This window comes from Balaenoptera borealis, assembly GCF_965194805.1.
Source record: "Balaenoptera borealis genome assembly, chromosome: 15".
Lineage (NCBI taxonomy): Eukaryota > Metazoa > Chordata > Mammalia > Artiodactyla > Balaenopteridae > Balaenoptera > Balaenoptera borealis.
In genome coordinates this window covers 69,534,428-69,551,259 of record NC_138871.1, presented here as the reverse complement: position 1 = coordinate 69,551,259, position 16,832 = coordinate 69,534,428, and the positions used below count along the sequence as shown (strand labels likewise).

At 46.1% G+C, this 16,832-nt stretch overlaps 1 protein-coding gene across 1 annotated transcript in view; it reads left to right on the top strand.

The window, feature by feature from the left end:
* The first annotated feature begins 9,253 nt into the window (after positions 1–9,253).
* PLB1 (phospholipase B1) overlaps positions 9,254–16,832 on the top strand; it is a 129,454-nt gene continuing 121,875 nt past the window's right edge. The window contains exons 1-2 of the mRNA XM_082356692.1: positions 9,254–10,009; positions 10,880–15,339. Of these exons, the coding sequence (XP_082212818.1) occupies positions 15,285–15,339 (55 nt within the window). The 5' untranslated portion in view covers positions 9,254–10,009; positions 10,880–15,284. The remainder of the gene's footprint in view (positions 10,010–10,879; positions 15,340–16,832) is intronic.

Sequence of the window (16,832 nt, the reverse complement as noted above, 5' to 3'; positions counted from 1 at the left end):
TTGTCTCGGGCCCCTGACCTAATGGTCAGCTGCCTCTGAACACAGACCCAACTACCAGAGTCCCTGGCAGGTAGAGTATATCAGAGAGAGAGAATGCTCTCTCCGAATCAAAATCAAGGTCTCAGGACAAACAGCCAGGATGGGAGGACATTCTTTTCTGGCTTTATTGGTGACTTACAGCAAAGTTTGCTCTCAGAGGGTGCTGATCTGGAGAGAACTGCCAACTCCCTGTTCTGTGAGGCTGGTTCAAACAGCCAGCTTACAGGAATGATGCCTGTGTTCCACTGTGTGGTCCTCCTCCTCACGACAAAATAACACTCAAGGACACAGGACAGAACAAAGGGATGGGTGGAAGCAAATCACCAAGGACGCAGCCCTAAAGGGGAACCCTAGCCAAATATAAACACCCAGTATTCGACAAGTGAATAAAACAGCCAAGGAACCTCAAGGAGAACGGAGTTGAGGTCCCGTGTAAACTGACTTGTTGATTTGGACGATGGTCCACGGGCAGTGAGGCTCAAGGGCACCACACCTGGACAAGAGCCACAGGCCACAGTGACAGGCAGGTCAGGCTGGATCTGAGTCGTGGCACCAAGATTGCAGTCAAAAAAATCAAACAAAACCCAAGAGAAAATTAGTCAAGGCTGTTTCTTTATAAACTTGCAGCCACAGGGAACCGTCTGCAGTCACTTTCATTTCCGCAGGGGTTCAAAGGTGTCTGAAAGGAGAATAAGTTTCATAGGGGAAGAAAGGAAATACTGGCAGTCTCTGATTGGCAAGCATTTTCTTCGGGGGGATTTTGGAAACAGGGGAGACTCTGATAGACCTTCAGATCTATTTGCCAGTCCTTGATTGGTTCACTCTCCATTAGTTATAAGACTGGGAAATTTTCAGATTTTCCTGGGGTTTTTTTAGGAGGATTATTTTGAGAGATTTCTCAAGCATAGGAGGACACCTGGGCCAGACAGAGACCAAGCAGGGCTCCCTTCCTTTGTGTGGTTATGTAGTGTTCTTGGTCCCAAGAGTGCAATTCTTGGGACAAAGTTTCCTCCTGTGTGCAAAGCTGCAATGGGACTTTGCAGGGACTGTGCAGGCAATTCCAATAGGCCCATGTTTGGATGGCTGACAAAATTAAGTAAGTGATGTAACACAGCTACAGAGAGGGCAGGAGCAGTTAATCTACCATGAGGTAGCACTGGATTCTGTTCACCAGGGGCTCCGGAGGATGACTGGAGCCAGGCTGGGTATTTTCATCAATGTAGCAGTTGTTGAGCATCTGCTGACATCAGGTCCTGTGCTAAGTACTAAGGACACAGCAGAGAACCATTTGGCCCTTGCCCTACTGGAGTTTGCAATCAGAAAGACAGGATAGACCTTGAACAAGCAATTCCAAGTGTGTTGAATATTGGAGGAGAAGCAAGGCCAGGGAACCATGAGACAGGGCCTGACGTTTGCTGGGCCAGAGAAAACATTTTAGGAAGAAATATTTATGCTGAGCCTGGAAGGAGAGTTAGTGAGGCCAAGAGGTGGGAAGGGGATTGGTGTGGCCTGAGAGTTCCAGGCAGAGGGAACAGCATGTGTTAAGGCTCTGAGGTGGCAAAAAGGATGACACATTCAAGGAAGTGAAAGGAGCCCAGCAAGCCTGGGGTCCGAGCAAAAGGGTAGAGGAAGGCTTAAGGCTAGAGGGAGGAGGAGGACATGCAGGGCCTTAGAAAGCATGCCAAGATGGTTAGACTTTGTCCAAAGGGCAGTGGGAAGCTGTCAACGGCTTTTATACGAGGGTGTGACATCAGATTTGCACTTTGAAAAGATCCTTTAGGCTGTTGTGTGAAAAAAAAAAACAAGATTGGAACAAGCAAGAGAGGGCATGGAGCAGCTATTGCAGCCATTCAGGGAAGCAGAGATGGTGACATGGGCCCGGGGTGGGGCGGTGAAGACAGAGAATGATGAGTGGGCTCATGAGGTGATTGAGGGTCTAGAATTGATGAGACTCAGCAATGAATGATCTGTTGGGGCTGAGGAGATGAAGCGTTCAAGAATCATTCTTGGGTCTGTCTACAACCACTGTTGCCATTTCCTGTAGGAGTGCAAATGACTGCAGGAAGATCATACGTCCCGTTCTTAACTCCTTGAGTTTGAGGTCCTATGAAACATCAAAGTGGAGATGCTGAGTCAATGAATCAATGAGTTTATGGGGTTTGAAGGTTGAAAGAGAGGGCTGGCTGGAAATGGAAATGTAGGAGTCAGTGATGCATAGATTTTAAATGAAGCCGTTGGGGGAGGGGGTTTGGGGGGTGAGATCACCTTGGGAGACAGAGAGAGAGAGGAAGGTCCAGGCCAGAGTGCTGAGGAGCTCCAGAAGCAGAGGGGGAGCTGGCAAAGGAGGCTGAAAAGGAAGAGCTGGAGAGAAGAAAGCAGGAAACTGGAGACATGCAGGCCCAGGACAGCATTTTCTTTTTTTTTTTTTTTTTTTCTGAGATATACATTTTAAAGTAATAACTAGAATTATGACTTATAACATTATACCAGAACATATAAGATTTTTAGAAATTTCATGTAATGTCTGAAACATTTATATTAACATATTTCCATACAAATAACCCAATGAAAGTTTAGTATTAGTTGTTTTGTTTGTTTGTTTGTTTTTATACTGCAGGTTCTTGTTAGTCATCAATTTTATACACATCAGTGTATACACGTCAATCCCAATCGCCCAATTCAGCACACCACCATCCCCACCCCACCGCAGTTTTCCCCCCTTGGTGTCCATATGTCTGTTCTCTACATCTGTGTCTCAACTTCTGCCCTGCAAACCGGCTCATCTGTACCATTTTTCTAGGTTCCACATACCTGCGTTAATATACGATATTTGTTTTTCTCTTTCTGACTTCCTTCACTCTGTATGACAGTCTCTAGATCTATCCACGTCGCAGCAAATGACTCAATTTCGTTCCTTTTTATGGCTGAGTAATATTCCATTGTATATATGTACCACATCTTCTTTATCCATTCGTCTGTTGATGGGCATTTAGGTTGCTTCCATGACCTGGCTATTGTAAATAGTGCTGCAATGAACATCGGGGTGCATGTGTCTTTTTGAATTATGGTTTTCTCTGGGTATACGCCCAGTAGTGGGATTGTTGGATCATATGGTAAATCTATTTTTAGTTTTTTAAGGACCCTCCATAGTGTTCTCCATAGTGGCTGTATCAATTTACATTCCCACCAACAGTGCAAGAGGGTTCCCTTTTCTCCACACCCTCTCCAGCATTTGTTGTTTGTAGATTTTCTGGTGATGGCCATTCTAACTGGTGTGAGGTGATACCTCATTGTAGTTTTGATTTGCATTTCTCTAATAATTAGTGATGTTGAGCAGCTTTTCATGTGCTTCTTGGCCATCTGTATGGCTTCTTTGGAGAAATGTCTATTTAGAAGATTGTCTTCTGCCCATTTTTGGATTGGGTTGTTTGTTTCTTTAATATTGAGCTGAATGAGCTGTTTATATATTTTGGAGATTAATCCTTTGTCCGTTGATTCGTTTGCAAATATTTTCTCCCATTCTGAGGGTTGTCTTTTCGTCTTGTTTATGGTTTCCTTTGCTGTGCAAAAGCTTTGAAGTTTCATTAGGTCCCATTTGTTTATTTTTGTTTTTATTTCCATTACTCTAGGAGGTGGATCAAAAAAGATCTTGCTGTGATTGATGTCAAAGAGTGTTCTTCCTATGTTTTCCACTAAGAGTTTTATAGTGTCTGGTCTCACATTTAGGTCTCGAATCCATTTTGAGTTTATTTTTGTATATGGTGTTAGGGAGTGTTCTAGTTTCATTCTTTTACATGTAGCTGTCCAGTTTTCCCAGCACCACTTATTGAAGAGACTCTCTTTTCTCCATTGTATATCTTTGCCTCCTTTGTCATAGATTAGTTGACCATAGGTGTGTGGGTTTATCTCTGGGCTTTCTATCCTGTTCCACTGATCTATGTTTCTGTTTTTGTGCCAGTACCATATTGTCTTGATTACTGTAGCTTTGTAGTATAGTCTGAAGTCAGGGAGTCTGATTCCTCCAGCTCCGTTTTTTTACCTCAAGACTGCTTTGGCTATTCGGGGTCTTTTGTGTCTCCATACAAATTTTAAGGTGATTTGTTCTAGTTCTGTAAAAAATGCCATTGGTAATTTGATAGGGATTGCACTGAACCTGTAGATTGCTTTGGGTAGTATAGTCATTTTCACAATATTGATTCTTCCAATCCAAGGACATGGTATATCTCTCCACCTGTTGGTATCCTCTTTAATTTCTTTCATCAGTGTCTTATAGTTTTCTGCATACAGGTCTTTTGTCTCCCTAGGTAGGTTTATTCCTAGATATTTTATTCTTTTTGTTGTAATGGTAAATGGGAGTGTTTCCATAATTTCTCTTTCAGATTTTTCATCATTGGTGTATAGGAATGCAAGAGATTTCTGTGCATTAATTTTGTATCCTGCAACTTTACCAAATTCATTGATTAGCTCTAGTAGTTTTCTGGTGGCATTTTTAGGATTCTCTATGTATAGTATCATATCATCTGCAAACAGTGACAGTTTTACTTCTTCTTTTCCAATTTGTATTCCTTTTATTTCTTTTTCTTTGCTGATTGCCGTGGCCAGGACTTCCAAAACGATGTTGAATAATAGTGGTGAGAGTGGACATCCTTATCTCATTCCTGATCTTAGAGGAAATGCTTCCAGTTTTTCACCATTGAGAATGATGTTTGCTGTGGGTTTGTCGTATATGGCCTTTATTATGTTGAGGAAAGTTCCCTCTATGCCCACTTTCTGGAGAGTTTTTATCATAAATGGGTGTTGAATTTTGTCAAAAGCTTTTTCTGCATCTATTCAGATGATCATATGGTTTTTATTCTTCAATTTGTTAATAGGGTGTATCACATTGACTGATTTGCTTATATTGAAGAATCCTTGCATCCCTGGGATAAATCCCACTTGATCATGGTGTATGATCCTTTTAATGTGTTGTTGGATTCTGTTTGCTGGTATTTTGTTGAGGATTTTTGCATCTATATTCATCAGTGATATTGGTCTGTAATTTTCTTTTTTTGTAGTATCTTTGTCTGGTTTTGGTATCAGGGTGATGGTGGCCTCATAGAATGAGTTTGGGAGTGTTCCTTCCTCTGCAATTTTTTGGAAGAATTTGAGAAGGATGGGTGTTAGCGCTTCTCTCAATGTTTGATAGAATTCACCTGTGAAGCCATCTGGTCCTGGACTTTTGTTTGTTGGAAGATTTTTAATCACAGTTTCAATTTCATTACTTGTGATTGGTCTGTTCATATTTTCTGTTTCTTCCTGGTTCAGTCTTGGAAGGTTATACCTTTCTAAGAATTTGTCCATTTCTTCCAGGTTGTCCATTTTATTGGCATAGAGTTGCTTGTAGTAGTCTCAGGATGTTTTGTATTTCTGCGGTGTCTGTTGTAACTTCTCCTTTTTCATTTCTAATTTTATTGATTTGAGTCCTCTCCCTCTTTTTCTTGATGAGTCTGGCTAATGGCTTATCAATTTTGTTTATGTTCTCAAAGAACCAGCTTTTAGTTTTATTGATCTTTGCTATTGTTTTCTTTGTTCCTATTTCATTTATTTCCGCTCTGATCTTTATGATTTCTTTCCTTCTGCTAACTTTGGGTTTTGTTTGTTCTTCTTTCTCTAGTTCCTTTAGGTGTAAGGTTAGATTGTTTACTTGAGATTTTTCTTGTTTCTTTAGGTAGGCTTGTATAGCTATAAACTTCCCTCTTAGAACTGCTTTTGCTGCATCCCATAGGTTTTGGATCGTCGTATGTTCATTGTCATTTGTCTCTAGGTATTTTTTGATTTCCTCTTTGATTTTTTCAGTGATCTCTTCATTATTTAGTAACGTATTGTTTAGCCTCCATGTGTTTGTGTTTTTTACGTTTTTTTCCCTGTAATTGATTTCTAATCTCATAGCGTTGTGGTCAGAAAAGATGCTTGATATGATTTCGATTTACTTAAATTTACTGAGCCTTGATTTGTGACCCAAGATGTGATCTATCCTGGAGAATGTTCTGTGCGCACTTGAGAAGAAAGTGTAATCTGCTGTTTTTGGATGGAATGTCCTATAAATATCAATTAAATCTATCTGACCTATTGTGTCATTTAAAGCTTCTGTTTCCTTATTTATTTTCATTTTGGATGATCTGTCCATTGGTGTAAGTGAGGTGTTAAAGTCCCCCACTATTATTGTGTTACTGTCGATTTCCTCTTTTATAGCTGTTAGCAGTTGCCTTATGTATTGAGGTGCTCCTATGTTGGGTGAATATATATTTATAATTGTTATATCTTCTTCTTGGATTGATCCCTTGATCATTATGTAGTGTCCTTCCTTGTCTCTTGTAACATTCTTTATTTTAAAGTCTATTTTCTCTGATATGAGTATAGCTACTCCAGCTTTCTTTTGATTTCCATTTGCATGGAATATCTTTTTCCATCCCCTCACTTTCAGTCTGTATGTGTCCCTAGGTCTGAAGTGGGTCTCTTGTAGACAGCATATATATGGGTCTTGTCTTTGTATCCATTCAGCAAGCCTGTGTCTTTTGGGAGCATTTAATCCATTCACGTTTAAGGTAATTATCAATATGTATGTTCCTATGACCATTTTCTTAATTGTTTTGAGTTTGTTTTTGTAGGTCCTTTTCTTCTCTTGTGTTTCCCACTTAGAGAAGTTCCTTTAGCATTTGTTGTAGAGCTGGTTTGGTGGTGCTGAATTCTCTTAGCTTTTGCTTGTCTGTAAAGCTTTTGATTTCTCCATCGAATCTAAATGAGATCCTTGCCGGGTAGAGTAATCTTGGTTGTAGGTTCTTCCCTGTCATCACTTTAAGTATATCATGCCACTCCCTTCTGGCTTGTAGAGTTTCTGCTGAGAAATCAGCTGTTAACCTTATGGGAGTTCCCTTGTATGTTATTTGTCGATTTTCCCTTGCTGCTTTCAATAATTTTTCGTTGTCTTTAATTTTTGCCACTTTGATTACTATGTGTCTCGGCGTGTTTCTCCTTGGGTTTATCCTGTATGGGACTCGCTGCGCTTCCTGGACTTGGGTGGCTATTTCCTTTCCCATGTTAGGGAAGTTTTTGATTATAATCTCTTCAAATATTTTCTCGGGTCCTTTCTCTCTCTCTTCTCCTTCTGGGACCCCTATAATGCGAATGTTGTTGCATTTAATGTTGTCCCAGAGGTCTCTTAGGCTGTCTTCATTTCTTTTCATTCTTTTTTCTTTAGTCTGTTCCGCAGCAGTGAATTCCACCATTCTGTCTTCCAGGTCACTTATCCGTTCTTCTGCCTCAGTTATTCTGCTATTGATTCCTTCTAGTGTAGTTTTCATTTCAGTTATTGTATTGTTCATCTCTGTTTGTTTGTTCTTTAATTCTTTGAGGTCTTTGTTAAACATTTCTTGCATATTCTCGATCTTTGCCTCCATTCTTATTCTGAGGTCCTGGATCATCTTCACTATCATTATTCTGAATTCTTTTTCTGGAAGGTTGCCTATCTCCACTTCATTTAGTTGTTTTTCTGGGGTTTTATCTTGTTCCTTCATCTGGTATGTAGCCCTCTGCCTTTTCATCTTGTCTATCTTTCTGTGAATCCAGGACAGCATTTTCTGAGAAGAGGGGTAGCAGTCAGCTGTTAAATGCTGCTGAGATGTCAGGTAGGATGAGGTCTGAGGGCCTCACTGTCCACTGGATTGAATAAATTGTTGATCTTAGAGTATGTCTGGTAGAGTGATGGGAGCAGAAGCCACGGTGGAGGGCAGGGGAGACGAGCGAGGAGAAAGGGTTTTAAAAGGTCACCCCCCTCGGGGATGGGTGAGGGGGTGTGGTGGCCAGCCTGCAGGGGCTGGTACAGGAATCCAGGTGAGAGATGTTACAGGTCAAGAGCTTGGAGCCTCACTCTGCTTAAGAAAACCTGGATCTCAATGTCTCCAGAGAGGAACAATTGGAAACTTGGCTCCAGGTGGCTCCCAGAGCAAAGAAGAAAGGGAGTGGGGAGTAGGAGGAGGCATCCCAGGTTTCCATGGAGACCACACTGAGCTTCTGGCCGCTCTCTGGAGAGCCTGCGATTAAGGCCTACAGCACTGGGTGCTCCTGGTCACACGTGTTTGGCCCCTAAGAGGCCTACAGGGGTCAATCAAGGAACAAACGGAAATGAGCAAAAGTAAGGAAGTATTGTGTCTTGGGTTGAGGACTGGCCTTTGGGGCAGAAAAAACAGTATTCAAAATCTGGCCTCACTACCTGCTCTCCATGTGATCTTGGGCAAGCTTCTAGACATTTCTGTAGTTTATTAGAGACTGTCTTCAGAAATGTTACAGTATGAAAATGTATGGGGATTAGAATGGAGAAAATTAAGAATTTGAAAATTCCTTTTCCTCAGGTTTTCTCTTCTGGGTTCTAACAGGTTATAACCCTGCAGTTATAAAGATGGTCCTTCCAGAATCAGGGAGAGAAGAAAGGACTACAGGCTGGCCTGCCTCAGCCAGCAGTGCCCTGAAGAGAGGCACACAGGCGCTTCCCGGGAAACAGAACCTGAGGTGACAAAGCTCCGCAGGGCTGTGCCCGATCCAGGCCTGGCTGCGCTGATGAATGGAGCCCAGCGCAGGTCTGCCTGCCCAGCCCCGCCTGGCCCAGCAGGCCCATCTGCATCAGCGCCCTGGGACAGAAGGCCGGCCCCCTCCCACTCCCAGCCCACTTGCAGGCCCTCTCCCCAGGTGATGCCCATCACAGGTAAACAGGGAGCTGGCCAAGCAAGCACACTTGTGCATCGTCATCATTACTAAGGCTATTAACACCGTGTGCAGTGTGTGTGAGGGTGGCTGACCGCCCAGCCCCACAGCAAGCTGGTGACGCCAGGCCACAGCCATCCCCTGCCCCACAGCCAAAGGCCCAGAGGCCCCAGTCTGGATCAGCAGTGCGGATGGAGAGATGTCGACAGCCGGTAAGTTGCCCCGATTTGGTGGTAGAGAGGCGCTCTTCCTTCTCTGGATCCGTGGTCCGGGAGAAGCCCTCCGAGCAGGTAGTCCTCTCTGAACACAGGCCAGGGAAGCATGTAGGGTCAGGCCATGAGGGGCTGCAGGAGCCAGGATCCTCCCGGCGTGGTTCTAAGCACGCGAGGTTCCCAGGAAAGACCAGGAGACTGTGGCTATTCCCTTTGGATTTGAAGAACAGATCATAACTCTCAAAGGATGCAAAAGAAATGGAATAAGGGAAAGCTTAGCCACATGGCACAGTTCCCTCGGGAGCACCGCCCTCAGTGGGCAGAGTACTCTCACACCGCTTCTCTCCCCAGGGCACTCCCCCGGCCCTGCCCCGGGGATCTCAGCTCTGGAAGATCCAGGGAAGAGCTTCTCCTGTGTTCCAGTGCCTACTGGCCATGCTGGCCGACCTGTCTCCATGGGAACCCTCTTCCCAGAATGGAGATGCAGGCCCTGGGCCTTATGTTGGTATCTGCTAGTGCAGGGTCTGTGCCGAGTCTCTCTGACTTGAACCTGACCACTCCTGGGCTGTGGTAGAGAGGGCAAGCACTCCGGGTTCTACCCTGAGTAGCTGAGCAATTGGGCAAGTTACTAATCCTCTCTGGGTTTTCATTTCTTATCAGTAAAACTGGCCTAAAAATTCCATTGCTGCAAGTGGTTGGGGTGATTCAGCCCTACATGATGAATGGGGAAAGAGCCCTGGACTTGAATCAGGGAATCCAAGACCTAGCTCCGGCCCTTAGTCACAGACTGGCCCTCCTGCTTTCTCTGCCTCGGTCTCCTCCTCTGTACAGTGGGGCGGGAGGGGACTGACTAGATGGCCGCTAAGGTTCGGGTGCCCTCTGACCAGTTCTGACCTAATCCCTGCTGCTTAGGTGGGATCCTCCCGAGGAGGGGAAAGGAGGTCACAGCCGGGCGTCACCAGCTGAGATGGAGCAGAGCATCCCTGTTCGGTTCTCTGGTCTTCTTGAGATGGCTTCCACAGGTCAGTGGGTACCCGGAGCCCGGGCTGTGAGGTGGTCGGGCTGGGTGGCCCGCTCAGACTCAGCGCCCAGGAGGGAATGTTCATACTGCCAGACTCTCCTGCCCAGCTGGGTGCACGAGCCAGAGGCTGCCCTCCACCAACGCACAGTCAGGCTCCTTCCTGGGCTTCCCTCCGGAAGGGTGTTTAAGACCATTTCCCCGGGCTCATCTCTCAGTCACACCTGGGAGGAACTCACAGCTGTGGAGGTAGAAGACTTGGGTCAGAACCTCCGCTTTACAACTTAGTGGTTGGGTGACCTTAGTGAAGGCTTTTAACCTTCATGAATGTAGCTGGTATTAAATGAGATAATTCATTTATGAGTTTGATTAGAAGATGCCTGGCACCTAGTAGGTGCTTGGCAAATGCTGTTCAAGTCTTCACCTGGGTGTAGGTGCACTAAGGTGTACAGATGGGGAAACGCATTGACGACCCCCCCCAAGCCCTGCTCGGTGAGGGGAGGGTGGGAAGGGGCTTGGGGGCTGTCTGGCTGATCATCTCAGGCTGCAGATTGCCCCATCTGCTCAGACTCTGTGTTGTGTAAATACCACCATCTTCCATGTGCTGGGAGGCATAAAGGTTGGGAAGCACTGGGGGGTCTGGGGGGCTCAGAGTCTGGACATGGCGGATGAGAGAGGGACCAACAAGCAGAATAGCCTGTGATTTGGAGGATGTCAGGGCTCATGCCGTGGGGGCCTCATGCTCCCCATCTGTAAATGGTGGCCAGTTGGTGACGGTGCCCTTCTCTGCACAAAGGTTTGTGCGGGAGGGAGGTACCCTATATGCTTGAAGTAGGCAGCTCGTCTCACCCCTTCCCCAACTGCTGTTGTCCAGTTCTTCACACGGCACGTGAGAGCATGGAATTCATGCCATCAGTCTCACAGACCAGGAAACCAAGATGCAAGGAAGAGGAAATGCCTGCAGGTGGTAACGGGCACCATGGCTGGTCTGGAACTGTAGCCCACACATCCTGGTACTCAATGACTGGGCCTCTCCAGGCGCCAGAATCTGGCGCTTTCCCCATCTACTCCCTGACCTCGGAGGGAAGCTCCAGCGTTTTACCCAGTGTGTTCCCGTGGGTTTCCTCTCTGGAGAGGCTGCCAGGTCAGTCTGACTTTGTCGGCATCCATGGCCTGTTCTGGCATCAAGGCACGTCCCATGGACCTTTGGCTCGTCCAGAACAGCAGAGATGAAGCCCTCTTCATCCCTCAGTGCTGGGCACCGGGCAGGCCTGGCTCCACTGGAATCCATCATTGAACTTGATGCCCAACTCCCCGCCTAGGCCAATTAATTCAGAAGGTCCGAGGGTAAAGCCCAGGCACAGGTATTTTTCTTGAAAGCTCTCCAGGTGATTCCAATGTGCAAGCCAGGCTTGAGAACCAACGAGGTGGGAGAATAACCGTGTGACCTTGGGGAAGACCATGGGCTGTGAGCTTCAATGTTGCTTCTCCATTATTTTTTCCCATCGTGCTTCATGGTATTAGAGCATTGTGCCTGTCTCTTTCTCCTCAGTGTTCTGTCCTAAAACATGATGCGTATCCCTTTCATCTTTTCTGTTCTGTCCTGTTGAGCTGATCTTTTTATAGTAGTCTTGGTCTCTTTCTTTTTTATTCTGACTTTCATTCATTTATTTATTCACCCAACATTGAATGAATGCCTGTTACAACAGGCAATGTGCCAGCTGCAGGGGACATAGCAAAGAACAAGGAGGCCAGGTCTCATGGAGTGTATGTTCTACTGGGATTTGCCCTGTCCTTTTTTTTTTATTACTAATGCTGTGATATTTGAAAATTGTATTTTTTCTAGACATGCATTGCTGGTCCCTTCTTCATTTTGTCTCTTACTTTTTCATTACTTAATTAAACTCTTCTTATCTTTAGTATATTGATTATAAGAAAATCCGCTGCCCCAGGGAAGCTAAATCTGCTCAGTTACTTGCACTGGACAGTGTTTTGCCCGTGTGTGTGTGTGTGTACATCCAGGCTTGTGTTTTGTATCCACAGGAACACTGGCATCTAGGTAACATTCAGGTTTGGAGATGCCTAATCCAAGCCTCTTTTCCCTTCTGTGGCTGGGAAGGGCTTGGAGAACACAGGCTTGGTTCAACCAGTTGTCTCTGCCTTTGGAGAACATTTAACCAATGAATGAAGATTTGTTGCGGGCCTCATATGTGCAGGACACCGAGCTAGGTGCTCTGGTGGGGAGGGGTGCCAGGGGTGCCAAGACGACAGGAAGAGAAAGGCCCAACTTCTCCCTCAGGAGGCCCACCAGGATCATGCGACTAGTTCCATGCAGGAATGAGTGACACAAGGCCGTCATGGTGAGGGCCAGTAGGTGCTTCAGAAAAGCTGAAACTTGGGGCAGACAATTCTCAGGGCATGACTGGCATACGTGCAGATTATTCTGAAATTGACACCCCTGGTTCCACCCCTCCCACAGTTCTGGTGTGTACCCTTCCTCTTCTAGCCATGGGTCTTTTGTAAAATAGGCACCAGTGGGTACTTGTCCTAAATGACAGGCACACATTCTACCACACTGGCAGAGCTCACCCAGGAGCCAGGGATTAGGTTTTCCTTTGTTGAAAGAAGAGAACAATTTTATTTACTCCTGCTCACAACCATTAAAAAGAATCACAGGCATCACTTCTAGCTCCCGGTACACGGGAATTTGGTGTAGCTGCATCTTTCACCAGAGGGAAAAGCAAATCTGTTTTCTTTTTCTCAAAGTCTAAGGATTTCTTTATGGATCTGATCTACTACTCTCTGAGGTAGTGGTTTTCTTTTTTTTCACTGTGACCCATGTTTAGAAATACATATTGTATCACCACATGTAGTTGAAATGAAAGTTTCTCAAAACCTTACCCTTACTATATGCAATGCCCTTGGTTATGTTATATCCCATTCAATTTTTTAATGGGCTGATCATCCACCAAATTAAATTCATGGGATAATAATGGGTTGTTAGGCCCAGTTTGAAGAATACTCTTCTAAGGCCAGTGCCCCTTTAATCCGCAGAGGCCCTGTGGCCCAGGCTTGGTCTAGCCCCGCCTTGTGGATTCTTGGACAACAGCACACTCTCAGCTTTTTTAGTCACTAAGATGCCTTCTGACCAAGTCATGGACTGCCATCCCTAAAAGATTTGAATTCATAGGCCTGTGCCTTTCGCAAAAGGAACATCTGCTGATTGTTGCTAAAGTCCGAAATGAAGCATCTTACCTTCTCTAGGACATGTCCTCGTAGGACATTTTAGTAGCAAAAATCAGAGAAGCTTATAAGCTTTTGGAGTTTGCCTCTGGCTTTTGACAAGTCCTTTGTCCCTTGTTTTCACAGCTGCTAATAGATCACATAGGTCATCAGTGCTAATTAAGCTAACACATGTAATGAGCACACCACAGAGGGTGACAAGAAGGCCCCAAAAATGTTATTCCCCCACTGCCTGACAGTTGATGAGAATTCCTTGATGCACTGACAAGACTCAAAGATTCTTTTTATCTAAGAGAGAATTCAGTCTGTACTATACAAAAGTGCTTCACACAGGTTAAATATGTGTTTAAGTCATTTCTCAATTTTTCTAAATGGAAAAGAGGTGAGAGGTTGGTATGTGTGCCAGTCCAGCTGGGCCATAATAGTCATGCAGAGAAGCAGTAAGAGACGGAAAGGAATACACAGACTGCAGAGCCAGGCTATTTCTGCCCACTTCCCATCACGCTTCCCAACCCACCTCCAACTGGCTTAAGCATGAGTGGGGACCTGTGAACGCCCGTTCAGTCCAGTAGGTTCAGGGATGCTCCTCAAAGCTGCTGGTGGCCTGGAGCTGAGTGGACTCCTGACATCCTTGTAGCAGGACAGCAGCTTTGGGTCTCCCACTGAGCTTGTGGGCAGTTTGATGAAGATAACAAGTGTCAGATGCTCAGAAGCATGTATGTCCAAATGGCCCCTGCAGACACGCCTTGGGTTTACTTCTTCTTCCTTCTCTGCCTCGTGTGCCGCCCTCTGCCAGGCTCCAGGACCAGCCGACGGTCAGCCGGTCAAGTTGTATCAGTGCCTCCACACTCTTGGTGTGACCTGAGACCTCCGTGCCGCCCTGAGGCTGAGCCTTTGGCACAGCTAAACCAGTGGTCACCCACAAGCCACATTTTTCTGAGCAGGTGAAAAAGGAAAACAACATCTTACTATCTGGAAGCCAGAAACAAAGGGCCGCCCACTTAGTCTTCACTTTATACTTAAGAGAACCCAACTATGATTTTAAACATTTGAGAAAAGTGTCAGCAGATCAAGACCTGAGGTTGGGTAATAGAAACCAGCTCCAGACTCCTAGCTAGATCTCAGAAGTCAGGCTCTCAACCTTGCTGCCATAAGGGTCACCAAAATGCAAGGATGATTTAAATATAATTGTTCTGTTAACCAAAGGCCATTGTTCCTTGATACTTGTGGGAAAAAATTTCAACTTTACCCCCTCAAGCCTATTTTGTCACCCAGGCTTTAAACTCCAGTGCCATCTGCCCAGTTTAGACCCAGCCCAGCATTCTGACTTCGTTTGCCAAAGGAAACTTCTAGTTCTATCAGATGAGTTCCACGGCTCACCCCTCTGGCTAACATCTGTCAATTCAACATGCAGACAGTAAAAGTGTGGCACGCACTTGAGCCCAACACTCCTGGCCACCCCTGGCTCTAGGGGCAGGGCTCGGAAAAAACCTCTCTGTGCCATGGAGACTAGGGAACCCAGCGGCACTCCTGAGACACTGTGGGAACACATTGCCCACTAGAGATCTCACATTCGGAGATGGCTGGTTTACAGTTGTTACAAAGTACTTTCACTCCTTTCACGGCTTTTAGTTCCATAGCTTACAGCGGAAAAGCTGGGGCTAACCTAAGGGATGCCCCCCAGGCTCTGATGGCTGTGGCCGACCTGGGATTCCAGCCCAGTGCCAGCAATTTCCAGTCGCCCGACACTAGCAATTTCTGGGCACTCACCATCCTGGAAGGTCATGCGAAGGGGGCTGTGTGGTCCTGGTCTTCTGGTGCCTTTGTCTAGAACATGCCACCCATCTTTGACCCATCTACCTTGAGAAATCGTCTACCTAAATGTTAATATTTATCATTTACAGCTGGCCACTGACCCCTTTCAAAGGTGAAGACAGTAAAATTTATGACAGGCGTCCTATCAGACAACAGAGGAGCATAAAAGCAGGAGGAAGAGTGATAGCCCATCGGTCTGCGGACGTCTGGAGGGCTCCAGCATGGGGCTGCGACCACGCACTTTCCTCCTGGGGCTGCTGCTGCTTCTGGGGCGAGGTAAGTCTGCCTTTTGCTCAGAGGGCAACCGGTGGGTCAGCCCTGCTGGTGTCCCATGTTGCTTCGGCACAGAGCTTGGGAGAGGAATTTTCATGAGCACGAAATGCACAGGTGAGAATAAGCAGGCTACAGCGCTGAGCTTAAGTGCCCACAGCTGTGGGGGGCAGGCAGTTCTTAGGACAGGTGAGAAGTGTGGGCGAGCTACAGCCCCGTGGTGGGGAAGCAAGCCATAGGTGTAGGAGTCGCGAAGACCCGGATTCTAATGCTCTGTGCTGTGTGGCCTTGGGCAAGTCCTACCTCCCTGGACCTTGATTCTTAACATGGAAAAATACCACTATGACCACTAATGGTAAGCACATTTTGATCATTACGTGGGCTTTGTTTGTTTTTGCTGAAAGGGCAGAGGAAGGCAGATTTGAGGATGATGAATTCTAACGGATTGCACTGCGTTCTTTAGTACTACTGACTCTGACTGAAACGAGTGGACTCCAAGCCAGGGCTTTGGATTTCTTCTGAGCTAATGGTTAGAAGACAGTGCCTCTGTCCCTCTTCTCCCAGACCCTGGCTCTTCCTTCCTCCCTTTGTTCAGAAAGGCGGGATCTTTTAAACCGAAGAGGGCCTTAAAGATGATTTTTTAACTGTCTCCAAATGAGAGGCCCGGGCCCAGAGTCAGAAAGCTCTTGCCCTGGAGCCCCCAGAGGGAGAGGAGGAGGTGGGGACAGAGGCCGGGGCCTGGCTGGGGTCCAAGCGCTACTTCGGCTACCTACCTAGGACATGTCAGTCGCCCTCTCTGAGTCGCTGGGTGGGATGCGAGGCCAGAGAGAATGAGAGTGCCTGCTCTGCTTCCTGCACTGGGTGACTGCATTTCCCTGATTACTCCTGAGGCTTAGGAATCCTTATGTTTATGGACCATTTGAATTCTTTCATGCAGTGACTGTTCTAGTGTGTTTCCCGTTTTTTTCAATGGGTTGTCCTTTCTCCCACTGATTTTTTTTTTTAGTTTTTCATATGGGCTGTGCACTTGCTATTTGTTGGTATAACCAACAAATATCTTCTGAGGCTTGTCTTTCATTCTCTTTATGGAGACTTTAAGTGAACAAACTTCTTAATCTGGGGGGAAGTAAAGGGAGACCAGCCAAATGAGAACAAACGGAGGCATGTATTCCAGGGTTGCTATGGTAAAAGCTGCTATCGTTTGCGTTTGGCAGAGACTCCGAGGCAGGCAGGGGAGTGGGAAAGCTTGACGACGGAAAAGGGGAAGGCATCAGGGGCGCTCTTACTGGCGGCTGTTGCCAGGGGGATGCTAGCTGCAGGCGGCTAACTAGAAGCCAGGCATCTTAAATGATTCGTTTGGGAAACATACGTGGCTTTCTCTGGTTGGTCCTGCGTTGGAAGCAGGGACAAAAGTTGGGGAGCTGCAGACATGAGCCAAGTCCTGACTGTTCTAGGCTGATTCCTTGCCCGTCTACTGCAGATGTGTGGGTCACAGTTGT